Source organism: Cheilinus undulatus, linkage group 21 (assembly GCF_018320785.1).
Source record: "Cheilinus undulatus linkage group 21, ASM1832078v1, whole genome shotgun sequence".
Classification (NCBI taxonomy): domain Eukaryota; kingdom Metazoa; phylum Chordata; class Actinopteri; order Labriformes; family Labridae; genus Cheilinus; species Cheilinus undulatus.
Window position 1 is genome coordinate 16,684,761 of NC_054885.1, and position 22,425 is coordinate 16,707,185.

The 22,425-nt window shown below is 39.6% G+C and overlaps 1 protein-coding gene across 1 annotated transcript in view; it reads right to left on the bottom strand.

The window, feature by feature from the left end:
- Positions 1-624: 624 nt before the first annotated feature.
- Positions 625-22,425, bottom strand: part of ngfra (nerve growth factor receptor a (TNFR superfamily, member 16)) — a 48,196-nt gene continuing 26,395 nt past the window's right edge. The window contains exons 4-6 of the mRNA XM_041817068.1: positions 13,499-13,733; positions 11,261-11,481; positions 625-4,566 (exon numbers count right to left, since the gene is read on the bottom strand). Of these exons, the coding sequence (XP_041673002.1) occupies positions 4,514-4,566; positions 11,261-11,481; positions 13,499-13,733 (509 nt within the window). The 3' untranslated portion in view covers positions 625-4,513. The remainder of the gene's footprint in view (positions 4,567-11,260; positions 11,482-13,498; positions 13,734-22,425) is intronic.

The following is a 22,425-nucleotide window of genomic DNA, read 5'->3' on the forward strand; positions in this document are numbered from 1 at the left end:
TGCAGCCAAAAGATAATCTAGTGCTTAACGCATTTTGAAATGAACCCTAGCCATGCAGTTTCCATTTGCAAACATTTGTGATACAAAATGTGTCATCCTGAAGAGCTCAGTGACTTCCAGCATGGTGCTGTGATGGATGTCACCTTTGCTATAAGATGGTTTGTGAAATTTCATCTCTGTTGGATATTCCACAGTCAACTGTAGGTGAGATTATTAGAAAGATTATAATCGCAGAGCAGGGTCCACAACCGCTAAGGCGCAGGTGGGTAAAAGTCTCAAACGATTCCAGCTGATTCCAGCTGAAGAGTTCTGAACTTCCACTTGCATTAGTGTAAGCAAAGAAACTGCAGTGGGAGCAAATTCCACAAAAACACTCCAAAATGTTCTTGAAAGATTTTCAAGAACAGTGGAGGTTGTTAAAGCTGCAAAGGGGGGGGGGGGGGGGACGCTATATTAAAGTACATAGGTACCCATAGGCCTGAGGCTTGATCGGTTGAGAACCACAGCTATCATCAGTCTATTATCTGGTCAATGCATGAAAAAACACCCTTTAATACGCAAAAAGGAAAAACGGGAGACAAAATGCAATGTCATCTCTGTTTATTGTATTATCAATGCTCATTTCATTTGCACACATTTTTGTTTTTTTATACATTTTATAATGTATTTTTGTTTCTTGTATCAACTCTAAGAAATTCACATTTACACAATGCATTTAACATTAGTAGGTAAGTACAGGTGACATTCAGCTTCTTCGGGAGCAGGTCCTGATCTTTCTGAACCAAGTCTGTAATAATATGACAGAAAATCACAGTGAACCTCCCTATAGATTTCATGTTACGGCATGTTACACGTCCTGTCGCCTCTAAAATGGAGGCACACGATGAGACCTACTATACATGCAAAAACTCAGCAGAGCTGATTTCTATTGACTAATAGCATATGTGAGTTTTAGAGTAGCTGACATGTATGTTAATCATTATGCTACATGACCCTATCAGTTGCCGGTATTTATAGCATGTTAGCATACAGTATGTACTTATTGGCAACCTCTTTGTACCGTAAGTCTTCTAATATGGTGCCAAGTTTTTACAGTTTGTTTGAGTCTCCTGTTGCTGTTCACTAAAAACTTTCATTAGCTCTTTAAAAAAATCAAAGAAAAACACATAAAATCATAAAACAAGTGGAAAATCCGCAAAAAAATATCGTTAAACGTTCAAACTTAAAGACACCTGACACTGTACACAGGCACTTGAGCTGTGGTACACTCTTTGAGTGCATTCATAATACATCTAATAAGTGCTACAAAATAACATATTGGTTAGAAAAAATACTGCTTCCAAAAGTGTAATACTATCCAAAATATAAACCAACAAGCAAATGTAAAGACAAACTGACTAACAACAACATGAGGGTAATTCAAATCCTAACCTTGAATGTGTCTTGCATAATCTGTTTAGTTCTCAGGTTGTACATTCTAACATTGTGTCTTGCTTCACAAGCTGCGGTGGAAAGAAAATAAGCCGGATGAGAGTGAATGAGTACGCTACTGGAGGGCTGATTGGACCTCAGGGGGAAATGGATTTGAGGAAGTTTTTCTCACTCTGAATCAACACTCTGGTCACTCCTACTGTAGCCGCATCTGCTTTAATGTCAGAGTCACAGCTAGGATCAGGATGAATCATACCGGCTCTCTCAATAGAGGAGTGAATCATACACTTTCACTGTGTATTTGTGTGTGTGGTCACATGTCCACACCACATGCCCACACCAACTGAGGAGCTGTGAGCGAAATACAGCAGCTTTTTATTTGTTTCCTTTCATAGTGCCACAGCTAAAGAGGATGAATCACAAAGTGAAGAGACCAGAAAGTAGAATTGTCTTAAGATGTTGGCGACGATGTGACCCATCAGTGCAGGACCACTCAGGATGCAATGACTCACCCAGCTCTATTTGCTCTGCTGATCAGTTAATACATCTTACCTCTCCTTCATAAGCTATCAGTGAAGTTACAAAAGGGTTAGCTTTGTTAGCATGAGATGCACAGATATAATCACACTACTTGAAATGTTTTAGTCAAAAAAAGATGTTGTGTATTACCTACCTAGCCTTTTGCATAACTAACGCAAATCAAGTCTTGCTTTTCCCCCTGTTCCTGGTCCTTATGCTAAGCTAGGCTAACCAGCTGCAATCAAGCCTGCACAGGCATGAGATTAGTATCAATCTCTTTCGTATGCATCACCCATTGCTCCATCAAAAACTTTGAGTTCAGTATTGGGATATAGCTTTGCTGGTTGTCTTAGCCTGCAGTGGACACGCTGAAGCAAGAGGCTGACAAGCTTGCAAGCCTACACTAACACATTAGCCAGCAAATGACCTGGTAAACTTGTGTTTTCCGCAGAATTTAGTTTTTGTAAACATGTTCAATCCTGCTGTGAAGTTGGACGTTATAACATGGGAGATAATGGGGAGTGACTCACTTTTAGAGCACGCCCCAAGTGGCCACAAGAGGGACTGCAGTTTTGAGAGGCCTTCAGCCTGGAGTTTGCCGCTTCCTCTCATTTAAGTTCTGGCAAGCAAATTATCAAGCAATTTTTACATTTTTAATCCATCAATGCCTAAATCATGCCAAAATATGCAAACATAGATTTAAACTCGTACCTTTTTTTTCCTTTCAAAACAGCTGTTTTTCTCTGTACCTGCCTACTTTATTTCAAGTCTACAGTAAGTTTATAGAAATCCTCTAGTCATACCACAACAAATGGGACCCTGAGAAAGTACATGCCTCTGTAGGAATGGATGCTAAAGCAGTGCAGTCAAGCTCAACTCCAGTATATTTCTCTACAAGATATCTACTGCTTTTACAGATACTGCAAGTAGCGGGGGGGGGGGGGTTAAAAGTGGTCCTGTGTGATACAAAGTGCCGCCCTACCATTCTTCTAAGTGCTTTAACATCACTATGGCGGTTTATTAAATGTCACTGCCTGAGGCTTGGAGAAGGGATCTGTAATGTCATGTTGAAGCTTCAAAGGGGGCCATGTCAGCCTTCACTTGACCACAGCATTACTGCCAGTGAGTGGCATCTAAGCTGGGAAGAACAGAAGGTAAAGGAGCTGAAACCCTGAGGTAATTACTACCTGCCTCTCAGGACGTCTCTCTAATGGGTCCTGTGTTGACGGGTGCAGCAACGCTGGTGCGTTAGCACCTCACAACTATTTATCAGGCTCTATCAGAACTGTGTGCAAGACTGTAGGAGTGAGTATGTAGAGGACAGCGCTGTCAGCGAGATGAGGATAGAGAAGAGTTTGCCTCTGAGGGGTGTCCCAATTTCCCTCTCAGTAAGTGTAAGCAATGGCAGATGGAACTCCTCCACTGCCTCAAAATCATTAAAGCCCCTGATTATTGAGCAGCTCTGTATACCGGGCCACCAATGACGTCACAGCGTGCCGCCCAACTCATCACAGTGACTCAGCAGAGCTCCACAGCACAGGAGATGCGTCTCTCGTGTTGCACATCCCAGCTCCACAGAGAGCCTAGGAAGCACCCTGCTGAATCAGCCGTGTAACTGAAGCCACAAAATGAAAGTAATGCACCTCCAACGAGAGACGTGTTACATTATAGGCATGAAATTACTGAAATTCAATCCCTAGAGCTGCTGTGAAGAGGTCTATGTCAGCCAAGGAATATAGAGCTGCAGGAGAAAGTAAAAACATAGTTGATTACCAAGAGGGCTACGCAGCAATTGACCTTTCTTTCCAGATATGAGTCACTTGCATCAGTCGGAGCTGCCAATCTCAAACAATGACGCAAACACCCTACAAGACAACATGCCATGAAATGCTTCCATGGTTAAATGATAAAAAGAAACAAGAAACTTCAGAAGAAGTTAGGAGTGACTCACGGCTCCCCCGCTGTTTTGTGCATTGCAGACTACAGCAGGGGTCTAATGGAGGAGATCCTATGGAGGGAGAAGGAGGGTTATCTAAGTGGGACGCCAGGTAGAAAGAAGAGGGGGAGGTCTTTTTGATGCACGGAGAAAAGATGATAGAAGACCTGTCTGCCTATTTCCATTTCAGGCACATACGTTTCAAGGCTAGTGATTGTGAAATAAGAGGGAACACGATGTTTAAGAAAGGTTTGGGATGCTAAGTTGGCAGTTAGTGAGAATATTAGATATTGGAATAGTCGTTTAATAGGAGATGCACTTGCGTTTTGTATGGTTATGTATGTGCAGTGACATTGGTACAGATAGTGGTTGATATTGCCGTACAGTTAATGTCCAGGCACACTAATGGGTAGAGTTGGACTCTGTGTGCAGGGATGAAGAGTCAGACTGTGGCCCAAAGGTGCTGGGAGGCTCTAAAGTTGAAGTCTTTGCTCTGAGGCCACTTTAGATATGAACGAGAGTCAGTTTTTACATTCTCATGTGGCCTCTGCTTTCATTTTTGGTCCACTGTCAAGTCCCAACTCTCCTCTCCCTGTATTCAGCTCCGCCATATTTTCATCTTCCTCCTCAGACTTCAGGGGGAGGTGTGTCCGGCTGGGGGCCACCATCTACCCTCACCACTGTGGAGAGAAAGTGAAAAGAAAGATGTCAGGTAGTCTAGAAGAAGAAAGGTGATATTCAAGCCAGCAGGAGGTAACTCTTCAGCTTGAACTTTATGCATACCGTTATCAGGACTTACTTTCAACCTCATACCAGTGCACTTTAGGTTCTTTTGTTTGGATCAAACCCTGACAATCCCTGTTTTCCCTGCAGGGGGCCCTGTGGTGTCACTCCCTCATCTGAACCTGTTTATCCGGAGTCATTAGCCGGATGAGTATGGGAGACAAACGCTCTCTTTTCCCACAAACCTCTTAACCTGTTGTCAATTCAGGGAAGCCATGGCAACGTCAGGGGAATGCAGAGAGGACCCCCGAGTCAGTGGGTGTACTCACGCCTTTATATCCTTTTGCCAGGAAAGTGTAGTACAAGAGAGGTTATTTTAAAGCTATGGAAAACTTTCCTCATACACTCCCTGTTTTCATTCCTTTCCCCTTAAAAGAAATCCTAAAATTTTGCATTTTTCCACCATAAACAAACTTGGGTTGCTATAACCTGAACCCTTTTTTGTGTCTTCTATGAACATTGATCTTGTCCAGTGAAGGCCAAGGTCCCTAGAGCTTCTCTCTTCCTTACTGTTTAAGCCAACACTCTACAGGCACCCTCGGTGAAGAAGAACAGAGACACTGATGCTGGCCAGCGCAAAGCCATCTGTAACGCACAAATGTGCAGACATATGCACAGTGGTTTGCACTTTTGTATCTTACACGTTGCAGATGTTCCTGCACCTCATATTTTAAAGGCAGAATGGATTATAATGGCCACCTGGCTATCCTGACGTTTCAGTCTAACCTCGTTAAAAACATCAATACAAGATGTCTTTCAATGAACTAGTTCAATACTCAGAGAGTTGATCTCCCAGTCACTGCAGAGCTTGGTTACTGGCTTTTTCTGTCTTTAATTTAGCACATTCAGGAAATCCTGATTGCACTCTGAGTCTTGATAAAGCTGTCTAATTTGCTGATTGGGATTGAAACTGAAATAGCTTCATGGTAATCACAAGATCTCCCGGGGCAATGTAATGAGCATTTACATTGTTTGACTAAAATGAAGATTGCTACACTTCTAATTCCTTGGGGTCACTGGCTCTTTAGAAAACATTTTTATTACGTTGAAAATCAAACAAATGTTGAGTCAACAGATTATGAGCCAATAGGTCACAGAGCAATAGGAGACAGAAAAAAAAACTGCAATTCTTACATGCACCTATTAGGATTTAGTAACATTTAAGTTAAAATCTCATGGTTGCCTTAGTTACTGATCAACAGCCACCCGAAGCCATAACTTTGGGAAATTGTGGCAAACTTGTACATTTTTAAATGGGTATGAGAAAGTTGAACAGCATGATCGATAAAGCTTTTTCGCTACAGATTCTATGGGATCAAGATCATTACATGATTAAGAATGCTCCTCATTTGGCTGATCCTTTACTCACAAAAGCCATACACTATAAAGACAAAAGAATTAGGCCACACCTGTTAATTATTGAATCCAGGTTCAAGCGGACCCATTCTCACAGGCGTATAAAATCAAACACCTAGCCATGCAGTCTCCATTTGCAAACATTTGTGATACAAAATGGGTCGTTCTGAAGAGTGATGGATGCCACCTTTGCAATAAGACAGTTCATGACATCGCATCCCTGCTGGATATTCAACAGTCAACTGTAAGTGAGATTATTAGAAAGTGGAAGCGTTTAGGAACAACAAGTTTGGTGGAGGAGGGATAATGGTTTTGTCAGGGTTTGGGCTAGGCCCCTTTTCTCCAGTGAAGGCCAATCTTAATGCTTCAGCATACCAAGGCATCTTGCACAATGCTATGCTTTCAACTTTGTGGCAACAGTTTTAGGAATACCCTTTTCTATTCTAACATGACTGTGTAGAAGAACTTGACTGGCCCACACAGAGACCTCAACCCCATCAGCTTTTGTGAGTAACTACATGAAATAGAACGGATAGAGGTTACAATGCCATTACAGTCCCTGTCAGTGAAATGGTCAAGCGGCCAAATACATTTTACTTTTCATCTCAATGCATTCAGTGTTTTGTCAATATGCTGATGACACTCAAGTTTAAGTCTCAAACACTTTAATGCATTTCTTACCATTTATGACAATATTCTCATTTTCCAATTTCTGCTATATACTTGGAAGCACAAAAATAGACATGTTTAGGAATTTTGAGGGTTTTTTAATGTAGTTCATTGTGTTTACTGGGTTAACATGGGTTAAAATAGTTACCACAGTACAATAAAAAAGTGTTAACTCCTGGATCTTATAAAACAAGCACCATGGATGTTTCTACTGTAAGTGAGTTGATACTGAAAAAAAAGAGAAATCATAAGATTTCATCACTATGACAGTGAGATACCAATGGCTAATGCTGTAGTCATCAAGAATGGTGGGAAGTTTAATCCAAACTCCCATTTATGGTAGAATGATAACAGTTATGAGTCATCCATCCAATATGACTGAATTTCATTAGCGATTAGTTATATGACTCAGCTACATTATCACTGTAACTTGCTGCTGTATAATGTTACACACTGGGAAAAGTACTGTTGAGCTCTTGGAGCCCTCAGGCTGAAAACAAGAATTACAAGTGCGGAGCAAAACTAAACAGGAACCCCCTGATAGTTGATTATAGTTCTATTTTTAGGACAGCCTCTTCCAGGGATTACAGCAAGTCTTTTTTGTGGTGCTATTCCCCCTCTTCAGAAGAGGACCTACTGATCAACCCATGGTGTCTGTCTTCATGACGTCACATCTGCTACTGCACTATTTTAGTTGATCTTTTTTAGCTGAACTCTGTCTTTGAGCTGGCTGAGGTCAAACACGGGGCATGAAGATGAAGAATTCTGGCGAGAGAGGGCTTAGAGTTTTGTTTAAATTTTAAACACATTCAATATGCACAGTTCAGAAGGGAGAAGAAGGTGGCAAAAGAGGTTTTAGGGCCAAGAAGTACTGCATGGAAAGACCAGTATTTTTAATGGAGATGAGCAGACAGAAATGAGGTCGAGCACCTTTCATGTCAGAGCTCTTTACCCTGCAGTAGTGACTCATACAGGGAATACCCTCTCCAAGTGTTGTCAGTCAAAACACGAGACGTTTTCACTGCTCTGTTTCTCTTTTTAAAGGCTTATTAGACTTGTTTTCACTGGAGGTGTTCCCATTAATTTAGTCGCCAGTAATATATGGTTCATTGGAATCAGGAACCCCCTGTGATTATCATGGATTTATGGCGCATATTCTCACCCTCTCACGTATTTTAACACACCAAGTTTGAAACGGCGGCCCCCTGCATGAGAGCATTTGCTGCCTTTTTAATGGCTTCCGAGCTGGCAGACGGTGCTAATGCCAATTAGCACACCCTAAATACTGATGCAGGATCAGATTTTGAAAGGCAGCATGGATAGGCCTGGATCCCGTCTCATAACACCTACTAATGAGCCAATCAGTTAAAGAGGCGACAGGGTTAACGGGGCAGTCATCTCCTCATTGAACCTATCCAGAGCTGTTCCTCAAAAAGAAATTCCTTCTTTTCTTCAACATGCAGCCGAGATTGTATTTGCTGGAAGGAGGAATGTATTCAAACAAAACAAAAACAAAATAAGCTTTTCCCAAGCCTCATTAGAATGTAATGCGAATCCAAGAAAAGACACAGCAGTGGGGATTGTTGGAAAGAGGATTTATCAGCTGTTTGGCTTGTAAGCGCATCATTATGTCTTGTAAAACCATTTTTAGGCCTTGCTGTGATTCCGAATAAAACTAGACAGAAAATATACACTCAGACACACAGTCTTGGAGAGAAGCATGAATGTCTAACCGAATAACAAGATCATGACTGTGCCTGAAACTTCTTCCTCAGGTAAAAAGCCTCTCAGGTTTATGAGTATAGATCGAGTGAGAGTCAAGGTTTCATCTCTTTAATGTAAGTGCTTTTTGAGTATTAAAGGAAGGTGGGCTGCTTTAAAGGGGTCACATTTCATTTCTGCAGCACTTGCTTTTATTCTGCAAGCTGTGTAAAGGTTATCCTCTTTTTGTAGCCATTCTCTGCAGAGTCCTTACCATGCATAGAGCAGCGCTTTCCATGCTGTATTCAGTGTTGTTAAAAGATTTAAAGGAAGTGTTATTAAACCGATTAAGCCATGAGGTCTTTTTAAATATTGATGCTAAATTTTAAGAGCATTTCAAGAAATGTCTAAAATGATATGCCTCAAATATGAACAAAGCTTTATGTAAAAGTTACTGCAGTTTAAAGGACAATGCAAGTCTAACAAAGCTTACTCCACTGTTATTTATGATTGTAATAATAGTAATATTTGTATTCATCTACATCTGAAAATAGTTGCCATAAAAAGTTTTTCTTATTTTCCAAATTACAGTGCCTATAAAAAGTATTTACTCATTTACTGATTTTATAAATCTATCATGGTCAATATACTTTGGCTTTTAAAAAAGAAAAATACACAAAAACCTATTTGATGTATTTGATGATTGAAAACAATCAATACGTATAAATATGTAATGTAAAATAAGTGACTGCATAAATATTCACCCCCTTTAAGGACCAGCCAACTGGTGCTAGTATGAGGATCACCTGAGTACAGTGAATGTTTCTACAGTGATTGTAGTGTAAAGACACCTGTGTCTGGATGGTCCAGTCACCGGTTAATCAGTATTCCTGGCTACCATTACACCATGAAGACAAAAGAACACTCCAAACAGCTTACAGATCAGATTTTTCAAAAGTACATGTCAGGGGCAGGATACAAAAAAATTCAAGGGACTGAACATCCCCTAGAGTTCAATTAAACCCATTATCAAGAAATGAAGGAATATGGCACATGTGTAAATCTGCATGGATCAGGCTGTGAGTGACCGTGCAAGAAGGAGACTAGTGAGAGAGGCCACCAAGACACCTATGACTAATCTGAAGGAGTTACAACCTTCAGCAGCTCAGAAGGGAGAGACTCTGCATGCAACAACTGTTGGCCGGGTTCTTCACCAGTCAAAGCTTTATGAGAGAGTGGCAAAGAGAAAGACATTGTTGAAGAAAACTCATTAAATCTCAACTCGAGTTCACCAAAAGGCATGTGGGAGACTCCATGGTCAAATGGAAGAAATTTCTTCGGTCTGATGACATCAACACTGCACATCACCATCCCCACTGTAGAGCACGGTGGTGGCAGCATCATGCTGTGGGGATGCTTCTCAGCAGCCAGACTTGGAAGGCTTGAGGGTAAAATGAATGTGACAAAATATAGGAAAACCCTTGGGGATATGCTTACTGAGTCTTAATGAGAACTGTGGCTTGGGAGAAGATATATTTTCCAACAAGACAATGACAGGAAGCATAGAGTGAGAGTTAAATACTCATTAAATCTTGACTAGAGTTCACCAAAAGGCATGCGGGAGACCCCATGGACAAGTGGGACTGATGTCAGCAAAACTGAAGCTGACCGGCCTGGCAGAGCTTGAGCAGTTTTGCAAAGTAGAATGGAGTAAAATTACAGTGCCCACATGTGCAAGCCTGATTGAGACCTATCCATTGCTCTCATTGCAGCCAAAGGTGAATCAACTAACTGCTGTCTTGAAGAGGGTGAATATTTATGCGGTCACTCATTTTACATTGCATATTTTTATTTATTTGGCATTAATTTGTAGAAATCTGTTTAGGTTTGACATTAAAGAGCTTTTCTTGTACCTTTTTTGTCAAAAAAAAAAACAAATAATATGGACCAAAACTGTTTTATAAAACCAACAACAGGGTAAAACATCAAGGGGTGGACTTTATATAGGCACAGTAGAAGATGAATAACATAAGGATTCAGGATTTTCCTGGCTTCCTATCTTGCAGATAACTTCCAATAAAACTGAAACTAAGCAATGGCTCTCCTTATTAATGTGCTGCCCTGAAAGCAGTGAATTAAGCCTACTTCAAATGGCTTTATTATCGATCAGTAGTGCATAAGAGCATAATATCAGTTTGATCCGTCCCAGCCAGACATGATCTGATTTAATCCTGCAATGCTTTACGATTCTGTCTGTCTTGCAAGAGATGAAGTCTGCATTACAGAAATACTTGGTGTCAGAGTGTGACGAATACAGATCTAGAAGTGTAGTAAAGCTAAAAATAGATCAAACATATGCAGTTACATACATTCCTTGTGTTGCTATTCTTACATGTCGTGTAGACTAACATAGAGCTGTGTCAAATGACTGTCAGTGCTATGTATTTATATGTTTATTTAGCCTTTCATTGATGGTTTAGCTGAACAGTTGTGCAGCTGGAAGCAAAAACCTGAATTGGTACAGGAATATTTCAAAGTGCGCAGTGTTAAGCACCTGTCTCACATTTGTGTTTCTGCATTGCCTCACAGTATTAATTTCAACATTCCTAGAGTATAATACATCATGTGCATCAAAGCTTTAACCTCACCTACAGTATGTACTCTTGGCAGTGAAGTGCTAATCTCCCTTCTAGGTGATGAATTGTTTTTGATCTCAATCCAAAGAAATGTGCATTTGCTCTAAAAAACGCAGTGAAACACCACATATGTTCTCAAAAGGGCCCTAAAGTGAAAGGTAATGAATTTCTACGGCAGCTGAAATACCACAGTGTAAGATGAAATGTGAGTGTGAGATTTTTGGCTTACCTATCTGTTCCTGTGTGTGAGAGTGTGCAGGTTGAGCCTGGACTTCAGCCTGAGCCTGCTGCTGTTGCTGCTGTTGTTGCTGTTGCTGCTCCTGCAGACTCTGACTGTCGACCGAGATGCCGCTGTCGCTGTGTAGTTTCTCTCCCTCCGGCGTCACCATCTGGTTGTTGGTTGCCGCACGGTTGTTTGCTGCCTGCTTGTTCTGCTTGCAGCTGTTCCACCTGTGGAGATGTGATGTGTTAGAGGTAGATAATGATCCAGTCAATACAAGTGATCCTATCTACAGATATCAGGATTTCACAGTAGTAGTGAGCAACAGCCTGAGGCATGACTGGTTCTTAAATGATTGTTAAGAAAGGGTGGTTGTAAGTGGTCTGACAACTATTTCAACTAAGCTACATCCTGTTTTGTTATGTAGGCTAGCATATTTAGTGTTTGAGCCTTTCAAGAAGCTAAAGCAAACAGCTGAATACAAGGCAGCAACTTTTTATTCTAGGCCTACATAGTTCATGAGCAATTAATCCCTATTATATTAGCATGAACCTCACTATAAGGGTGCAATAAGCTTTATGCTATAAAGGAGGAGGCTGGGGTGGAGGAGGTTAAACTCAGCAGCAGCAGCAGCGTAGTGCATCAGCATAAATGCAAGCAGGGATTAGTGAGAAGTAACTCATATTTGAATACACAGATATGTTGAGAGAAAGACCTGTGATTTGCTGGGAGGCGATAACTAGGCCCCCAGCTGATCAAAGCTGACCTAACTCTAGGCTTCATTTAACCTTTATACACCGGCATTCAAGACCAGCTAGTACCTCACATTTGCTATGAAAATTACATGCAAGATTAAAAGCAGAGAAAGGAGTTAGCTTAGGGCAATACAATAACAACTGTTTGCAAGGCAGCTTTGATAGAGTATACAAGCTGCTAAGTTTGGATATACTCTATAAAAACTGCCATTAAGAGAATTTTGTATGCTTGATTTGAAGAAAGAGTATTTTTGACCAACTTATGATGCCAACATCCCTACATCCCAGCATTTTTTTCAAACATGACTCAATTATAAATATATATACCAAATTGATTATATAGATTTATTTTAACTGTAACACTGCTGTCACCACCAAAATATGGCATTTATTCTCAAAACAAATACTAAGCCATTAACTAAATGCTGATTAAATGTAGTGAATTGTGAACTTTCAAATTGATTTACATAAGTTTCTGCCTTTTACAAGAAAAATATGATGGCAAAAAAAAAACATGAAAATGTTTCATAAAAATAGGGCATTAACTTGATATTTTTGTTAGAAAAATATATTCTATATGTGAATATATTTTTATTGTCCCATGAAAGTTTCTGTTTTAGTATTGAAGAATTTGAAAGACAAAAAATACTAGGAAAGTGTGAAAATTCAAAGCAAGATTTAAATTGAAAAAAAAAAACCCTACTGAAATGTGAACCTTATAAACCTGCCACAGTGTACCTCCATCTAAAAAAGAAAGAGTCTATCTTTTCTAAAAAATTTCAATATTTAATGACCATCACTGTAAACTGTTTTCCTGCCGAAGACAGAAAGAATAAAGTAATAAAAATGCTCATAAAATCTTGCTGCTCTAGCAGATAAATGACTCATGAATAGATGATTAAAATATTCATGAGATATTGAGTGGAACAGCAGAGTTAACAATCTTGAGTGTTATGAGGTATTGGGTGTTGAAGCAGTATATTATGAGTACATGAAGAATGGCCAGATGTGTGCGTGACTCCGCAGATAAATCTGGCACTTGAATTTGCCCCAGTTGGCACTTTTTAAACAATCAGCACAGCCACTAATGAGCTTGTTTACTTGCTCCAAATGTGTTTAAGCCCAGGCTTGTATCTGTCTGGATGAGTGCTTTCATGTGTGGTTGTGTGTCCTTAGGAGTGTCTTTGTGTTTGTGGGAGCTCTGTAATGCATCTTTTCTGTAGAAAAACTCATTGTGGCACAATTAGATGAGTATGTTTTCTAGGACTGGGTCAACCCCTCTAGAGAAAGCGACAGGCCTTAATATATCCCCGCCACTTTATGGCCTTCTTCCTTTAGCCTAAGGCAACATCTATCCACCCACCACACATCACCTCCACCCCTGATCACCCTCTTCGCCCTAGATTATATTGTAGCTGAAGTGCAAAACCCAATTGTGCTAATGTGTTTAACCACAGAGCCGCTTCTTCTCTCTTCCTTTCTATGAACTGACCTCTTAAAAACCAGGTAGGCAACGAGGCCCACCACCACAGCAGCCAGGATGGAGCAGTAGATGGGGATGAGGTTTTCATTGAGCCCATGGCCAAAGACGAGAGGCGAGCGAGAGCTGGAGGTGGTTGTCTCTATTCCTGGTACCGGACCATCAGAGCCGGGGAGGAAGTAATTGGTGAAGGAGGGCGGAGACGTATCCATGTCAGTTGGACTGACATATGTAGGGAGTAGAGGATCTGTTTGGGGAATAAATGAGGAGAGCATGAATGATTAAGAAAGAAAGAAATCTAAAAGTGTAAATCCATGCCTATAGCAATGTGAACAAAGCTCATATATCATCATGCAATAAACCTTTTAAACTCATGCTAACTAAGAATAAAGGGCATCAATTTCTTGGTTTTTTTTTTCCAAGTTAACCAGATTAATCTAACTATTAAGTAATAATAAAGTGCACAGTATAGGTACATTGAAAGTGCACTACTAAATGTTGCTACCAACCTTTAACCACTAAGCATGTACACTTGTTACCAAGTTCAGCTTCTTATTTTGTTGAGTAAGCATGTTGACACTTGCAATTTAGCTAATGTACATTTGTTTAATCAACATTTTATCACAAATCAAAGGTTTTTGCAAGCTAAAAAGTAGAAGACAAAGGAAGATAATGCATCTCAAAAGGCATTTTAACATCAGTTAGAAGGCATCAAATTTTAACATAATTCATCAAGATGTTATTGAAACATTTGGCTTGAAGTTCCTGTGAGGAGTGAAGTATGTTATGAAAAAACACTGATACATGAACTTTAACTCTTCGAGTGCCATTGAGGTATATATACGTCAAAGTGTTTTTTCGGCGGCTGGCACAAAGGGGTGCTCTCACGCTCCCTATGAGTAATTTTGGGGTTTCTGGGATACATAGTTGGAACACTACAGTCGGAAGAGACGGAGACTCTGGGGTCAAAGAGCAGAGCAACGTTACGGAGGTAATCTAAGCTAAAAGTTCTAAACAGACGCTGGAAGAAACTTTAAACTTTTCCCTAAAAAAATACCTTCCTCACTGAAACCGTCACTGAACTTAACGACAGCGAATCCAGGGATCAGCGCTTTCATTCATCTGCCTATGCCTGCCAAGAGGCTAAAGAATACCGCGAGGTCTCCCCCGTGCGTCGGAGAAATAAGGCAGCCTCTCGCCAGCTGGATGCATACAGCAATGACTTTTCCGACCCAGACTCTGAGGAATGGCTGCCGAGTGATCGGAGCGGATCTTGTTCTCTGTCCCAGAGCGATGGAGGTAAGTTCACGTTAGGAACCCACTGATTATTCAGCCAAATTCATTGAATGAAACCATCACTCATGCTCCTGTGATTTCAGAATGAGGACTTGAGAGAAGAGCAAGCCCCATGCAGTTCTACAACACTGTCTGTTGGCAGAAAAAGAGGTCAGAACAAAAAAATTCTATATTATAGATTATATATGATATATATAAAACATATTATATAGCTATTATATTACTTCTATAATTTACAGGTAGTGCCAGGAGACACACAAGTAGGAGAGGATGTGGGCGTATAGGAGGCTCCCATGGAGGCCGTCCAGTTCCAGAGTATGAATGGCAGTGACTGGAAGCATTGTTATTTATTTTACAATAAAATAACATTTGTAATACAATTTTCAGATGTCTTTTATGTCATTGAAGGCACAATTATAACATTCAAATCATTGTTTTGCTTGACAGACTCTCTTTCACAAAAATGCATTTTTCTCAGCTTTCTAGAAAAACAGTGGTCTTTTTGGTGAAACTAGCCTCTATTCAACTTAAGATAAATCAAGTTCTTGGTTCATTTGAGCTATTTGGTGTTTTCAGAGTCATAGTACAAAATATTCTGTGGGTCTTGAAAGATGACGCAAAATGGCCAAAAATGGGCCAAAGGGCTGGTACTCAGTGAGTTAATAACAACAAGATTTATCATTTCTCTCCTAGACTACGAGTGGAACTTTTGATGGCACAGCAGAGGTAGGAAAATATGTTTTACCCAGTGTCTAATCCACCACAAACAGTAGTTGTTTTGACAGGAATTCACCCTCAATTTAGTAAATACTGCTTCTTTCATGTAACACATGTTCAACTAAAGCTCAACTATTATAATTAGAAGATAAAAGGTATATTGTCTGAAATTTCCTTGCAGAGTAATGCATGGTAGACTGGTAGTCTACCTCTTGAACTGTTCGTGGTCATGCTAATACCATCCCGATTTTCAGATCTACCAGTGTGAAGAGGTGACTGACATGAATCATGGATTTCAGGGATTTAAAGCAGGGACTTATTTATTTGCTACAAGAATTTCACAGCATCCATAGACTAAAATGTTTGAAAATCCGTTTTAATTAGCCATGCTAATAATTAGCCTATGTTGAGCTAAAGTAAGCTTTGTTTAAAAAAGAAAGCAGTGAGCCTTGGTGAGAGGACTCTGGCAGAAATATAGAATCAGAACAGAAATATATGCCAAAACTTTCAAAATCAATGTTTGCAAAAGCTCACATTGCTAAAGCTAACTAAGCTAAATTGGCTTACATAGTAACATTCACTATATAGCTCGGTAGCTATATTATCTTAAGCTAAAGCTAATGAAGCTAAAACAAGCCAACAATTATGTATCTCATGCTAAAGGCTTTACATATTTTACCCTTGTGTTAGACCTCTGATAATTTCTGTTTTATTTATGAAATGTTGCTTAGTCTGTAATGATTGCAATGCGGTTATTCTGTAACTGTAACTGCCAGACCTTTTATGAATGAGGTTACATTTTTTTTTTTTCAAAACTCAGAAACTGGAAATATGTTCTATCAGCAAATTACAGCACTTCTGTTGTGACAGAGATGTTGCAGCCAGACTGACTTGGCCTTGTCAGCTGTTTTGTGCACCAACTAACTGCACACCAAAACTAAAAACACTGATGTGAGATGTTAAAGCTTTTTGAACTGAAATGTCTTGGTCACATTTTTTGAAAGATGACTTTCCCAATGTTATATATATATATATATATATATATAATTGAGTTCTTGAATTATCTCAAATTTTTCCAACCGTCCAAGCTCACCACGAGGTATTTAATGTATAGCCACAAATACTCCAGTCCAGCAGGTGGCGTTAATGCACGAACAAGATGTTTTCCACAACCCACAGACAGAAAGATGAAGAAGAGTTCCAGCCTGAGCAGGGGGCCACTGCTCAGCACACTTACTTCCTATTTTGAAGAACACTGATCTTAAAAGAAAAAAAAGCTCTATAAGGTGAATTTACTTCACAGTAAACATTTCGGTTTTGTAGTTAAATTTCACAAAACGAGGAAGAAAAGCTGTTAAAAAGGCCCTGCAGGGTTTGTGCTTCAAGTGATCCCAGCATGCTTTGTGAATAACATCATGAACATGGATGGGCTTTATTTACAAATTTTCCCTTCAAATGAAATTCATCCATGAAATCTAAACATTTTAAGAGCCCCCTAGTGGCAGGATTTTACATACTGTGCATTTGAGGCTCTGACTGGCCTCTACTTCTGTTTTCAAAGTATACATGGTCGTGTCCTATCACCTTTAACACACACTATCCTTATTACTATGTAAATATTACTACAGGGCTAATAAAGTAATCTTTATTTGCCTGTTTTCCGTGGAATAAGGTGGATGGTTGTTGTGATGGCTGGAAACTTTGCCTCTGGGTAAGTGTCAAGAAGAATGACAGCATGATACTATAGCAGCCCTTAAAAGCACAAAGGGGTCATTTTGTCCACAGGGAGGCCAAACACAAACCATAAGTCACAACATGAACTTCATCACCAAACTTGAGGAAAAGTCAATGAATCAATACAAACTTCAGTACACTTCTAAGTTGCTGAGATATTTCAGTCTTGAGTAATGTGACGGACCAGAATTGCCATCTTCACAGCCTTGCCCCGAGCATAGCTGAAAGGAAACCCAGACATGATATCTAATCTCTGAGAGCTTGTTTAGTCACCAAGTCCCCAACCAGATGTCAGATACACTGCACACATGCAGCAGCTGTTTCTGATTGGCAGATGGTTTCTGCCTGAGTTGCTGTGTTGAGAATGAAAAAGAATGTTCCTCAACAAGGGGGGCACATATCTGTCACCCGCCAGCCCACCCCACACCAGGCCTGAGCCCTGCACGCCAGGTCTCTTCTCACCACATCCACATCTATCTGATCTCTGCACATTGCATGACATTAAGGCCATATGGATCCATGTAGAACACAGTCCGGGGCTTTAGGAAGGTCAGCACTTTGAGTGTAGCCCTTTGCTGAGGCCAGAGAGGCAGGAAGGCTCTGTGCTACTGGAAGGGTCTGGTTTCTATCAAAGCAATGCCTGAAAGGACGACTCATTTTCATAAATAGTCCTGTTTCCTCTTTTTTTTGTCTCTGCTAATGATTCAGAGTTATTTCCCATGAAGCAGCAGCGCCATGCCCACTCTGACGGCGTAACTTGTCCTGAAAACACACTTTATCCATCAAATCTCTGCTTCAATCCTGACATATTACGCCCCTGTTTGGAGGAGCCCCGTAAAAAACACCACAGTCTGTCAGATGGTGGAAAAGCTCCGAGAGTTGTCCGCAGATTATTCCCTCCCTGAGGGTACTGTACAGCCAGTCCGTCCAGCCAAAAAGTAAAACTCTTCTGAGCTCACAGCTTGGTTGGGATGGAGAATACAAACTCTGGTTCAAACTTGAGCCTGTTATTCCCTGAAGGACGTCAGGCTGCTCCTCATTAGCTCCATACTGGCGCTCACAGGATTAACCCCATGGAGACCCCTGAGGCTTCCTTCAAGGCCAGAGACTGTTGTGTTCTATCCAAAATACTTAGAGGGCTGTCCTACTTCAAAATTCTTCTGTTTTTAAAGGGTCTAACAATTAAGAATAACCCTAAACAATGATTGCAGCAAAGAATCAGATAACTGACTAATCTTATTTCATAACTTTCACTCTTTATTGAAGATAAAGTGTATTTACTAATTTCATAAGCCTTTAGCACTTTCTGGAAGTTATGCATTACAAATATCAAAGTACAGATTTTCTCCTGCATCATTTTTCTCCTCTGACTCCAGTGACATCTAAGCTAACAGTGCAGATCATTTTTCTATTTTTCATATTACCACAGGGTTTGAATTGAGGTGACTATAATTTCATTTGTGCTGCTCACAGCACTGAAAAATTACATTTATAGTTCTCATATATCGTCCTCTAAGAGGGCACTTAACGAGGGCACTTCATTGACCTTTGTCTATTCAGAGGGCACTAAAGCGGGCACTCTGTCATTTTTTGTCTATCCTGAAAGCATTTAAAAGATTTTTTTCCAAATATTGTCTATTTATAGAGAATTTATGAGGGCACTTTATCAAGTTTGATCAATTCAGAGGGCACTTATGAGTGCACTTTGTTATTTTTGTCTATTTAGAGGGCATTTAAAAGGAAATTTGTCAGATTCTTATCGATCAAAAGATCACTTAAGATGCAATATGCCAAATTTTGTCTATTAAGAGGGCACTTAAGAGGTAATTTGTCATATTGAGTCAATTAAGAGGGTTCTAACGATGGCACTTTGTCTTTTTTTTTTTTGTCTATTTTTAGGGCACTTATGAGGCAATTTGTCAAATTATATCCATTTAGAGGGCCCTTATGAGGGTACCATGCAATTTTTCTTCAATGTATCTATTTAGATAGCAAATAAAAAGGCTCCTTGTCAAATTTTCTCTCTTTTGAGCCCACTTGAAAGGCCATTTGTCATTTTTGTGTATTTAGAAGGCACTTTAGAGGGCTTCTTGTCAAACGCGTTCTATTTAGAAGGCACTAATGAGTCAATTTTGTCAAATTATGACAATTTAGAGGGCACTTTGTCATTTTTGTCTATTAAGAGGGCACTTAAGAGGCAATTTGTCCATATTTGTCTACTTAGAGGGTACTTACTAGGGCACATGCCAATATTTTTATTTTTTTTTTACATCCAAATCGGGCACTTTGGTCAGATATGACCAGTGAGAGGGCACCAAATCGAGGGCACTTAATCATGTTAGTCATCATAAAGATATAAACAAGGGCACTTTTGCTGTGATTTTTTTTTTAGAAAATAGGTAAGCAATGCCCCCCACACCCCCTCTGATTCCACCAGTGAACACACACTTGTTTTCTCCTGTTTCCTGTAATTACAAGTGATTTTTTAGTTGTTTTCTTGAGATCTTCACCTATTTTTGAGCCTGTGCAGTGCTGGGTTTCCCGTAATAGGAGTTTATTTCCCATGAAAATGAGTGAAATTAACTTGAAATCACTTTTGTCATGCAAGATAAGCTGAAAACTAAAGAAAACAATGGAAATCAGTGGAAAACATTGGAAAACAGAGAGAGGTATCATATGGATGCAAATCCTTCTACTGCTTTTTATTTTCACCTACAATTATATGTTTACTTTATGAAAATTTTTGAAACACTTTTTTCTGATGATGGTATTCTATCTCCTGACATGTCACGCTGCTATTACTGAATGTCAACAGCTAATATGAAACAGACGATCTCGTCGTTATTTAAACCCTTAAAGATTAATCGTGTTGCTTTAAAGAAAGGATTTTGGTGTTCACATTGATTGACTGATTGGTATGACGGATGATGTAAGAAATCCAGTGGACCATCACAGTCAGAGGCTTTCTGCACATGTATTCCTCTTTCCCTGACATGGCAGACATTGCACATAGTCGCGTTTCATGGAATTGATTTGTTGCATAATGAAGACACATTCTATCCGTCCAACGGGACCTTGATGACTAACTTATGTGGACATATTACAAAACAGTTGTGTTGCCTGATAAAAGTCAGTGCTGGTCTGCGTGTCTGTGAGCTGATGACTGGACAATCCTACCTCCCATGGGGGAATGAGGAAGAGGGGGATTGGTTTACTGAAATGGTAGAAAATATCTTTGATGGTCAGAAAAACACAGCACATGTGCATGCCATACTTAGAAACACAGAAATAATACAGAGGGCTATTTCAGGCGGTGCTATTGATTCAGATCTGTCTAAAAGGAGAGAGCATTTGGGAGGAGTAGAACATGGGTGTTTGTATTACATGCCTTTCTTGACCTTTCCTGAGATGTAGTCAGGTTTCCTCAGCTTCGCCATACATCATCTGGCTAATGTATGGGCTGGCTAATGGAGTTAGCAATGCAACTCGAGCTAGCAAATAGGATAAATTGTGGGATGAAAGGTGTGAAAGTGAGTCAAAGGGTGCAGACAGTCCGGTCTTATACAGACTGAGAAAGAGGCGATCCTTGCAACCTCGGGTGCAATTCTCTCTTTGCAGATGTGCATTCATCACAGGACTCCATTAACAATGTTTGTCTTATTCTAAGCAACAGGCTGTATAACAACATGGATTAAGCAACAGCGACCATTAATCCAAATATTCACCTCCTCCATGTTAATAGATGGGACACTGATTAAACTAAAGTTTAAATACATGCCATGTACATTTTTAAATTAAAAACTATAAAGTGCAAAGTGTTCATTTGTATGACTTTCTATTCAGCTGGCTACACAAAAGATGTTTTTAAGCCTGATTTTAGAGCAGATTTGCCCCACTAACAATCTGCAAGGTGTTACCAGCTTGTCACAACTATTTGTCCAAATAATCCTCATGCATGCGGTGTCAGTATAGTTATGCATGGCATGTGTGATATTCATGATTCTAGATTGGACTGCGTCCAATAGAATACCCAGAACAACCAATGTACCAGATGATACTCAAAAGCATAAACACAATTATACCTTCTTTTTGGCCAAGATTGAGATATGATGTGAAATCACTGCTACAGATGGAAGCTATGTGGTCTCATGGTCTGGCCAAATTACCCTTTATGTCTTTTTAGAGGATTATTATGATACAAAATCTGTTGAGTCTTTATTTCAAGATCTGAAAATCATCCATTGTGTTGCTAAACTTGAAAAGCCAACAGATTGGCCAGATTCCATGCCTATCATCAGGTAGAACAAGCTTACAAAGCTTTAATCTGAAACGTTTGTGCCTTTATGAGAATGAACAGACCAATCAGCAGAAAAAACATAGCTACAGACAAGGTTTCATTTTACTGCAAGCCTGACAACAATGGTAACTGGTGAAGAGATCAGTTCAGATGTAAAACAAGTTGAAAATACTCTGAAATTTGTGAAACTGATTACGTTGAAATTTTTAAGTAGTGGAAAGACATTTTTTGAGTAGACTCAACTTAAAACATGTAATTTACATTAAAATCCCAGATGAACTCAAAACATTAGAGGCAACTGATAAAATCAAAGTAATATTAACCAAAAAAAAAAAGGGTATACATTTAGTAGCAGGTACTTAGTCATTTTTGTTATATCAACTCAATTTTACTTATAAAAGTACGTTGGGTAAACTTGACTTATGCAAGTTAAACTGCACTGGAAAATTTCACTTAAAAATTCTGTTTAAATCCAACTCAAAAAAGCATTTAAGTACTTTCGTAATGCTTCTTGTTCCTAATGAACTGCAATTTCCCCCTTTTCTTTTTCACATACTTTCTTCTTGAACATTTATACTACTCAAGGTAGGCCAACTTAAGTGGCTATTAATGAGAAAGGTGCACACTGGACCAGGAAGTCCTTCCTTCATGTTCAGTTTATCAGCCATCGTACCTCGTGTTTGCCCCCAACAGATGGGACTTGTCTGAGTCAGCAACTTCATTCATGGTGCAAAAGTGTGTAATACTCAACTGCATTCTGGGAAATCTATGCTGATTAAGGGATGATTGTCAAATAATTTGAGGTCAATTATGAAAGATACTCAGAATGATTGATTACTGTTAACTTAAAACTAAAAATATGTTCAATTAACTCAGAAGAAAAAGCTATAATAGC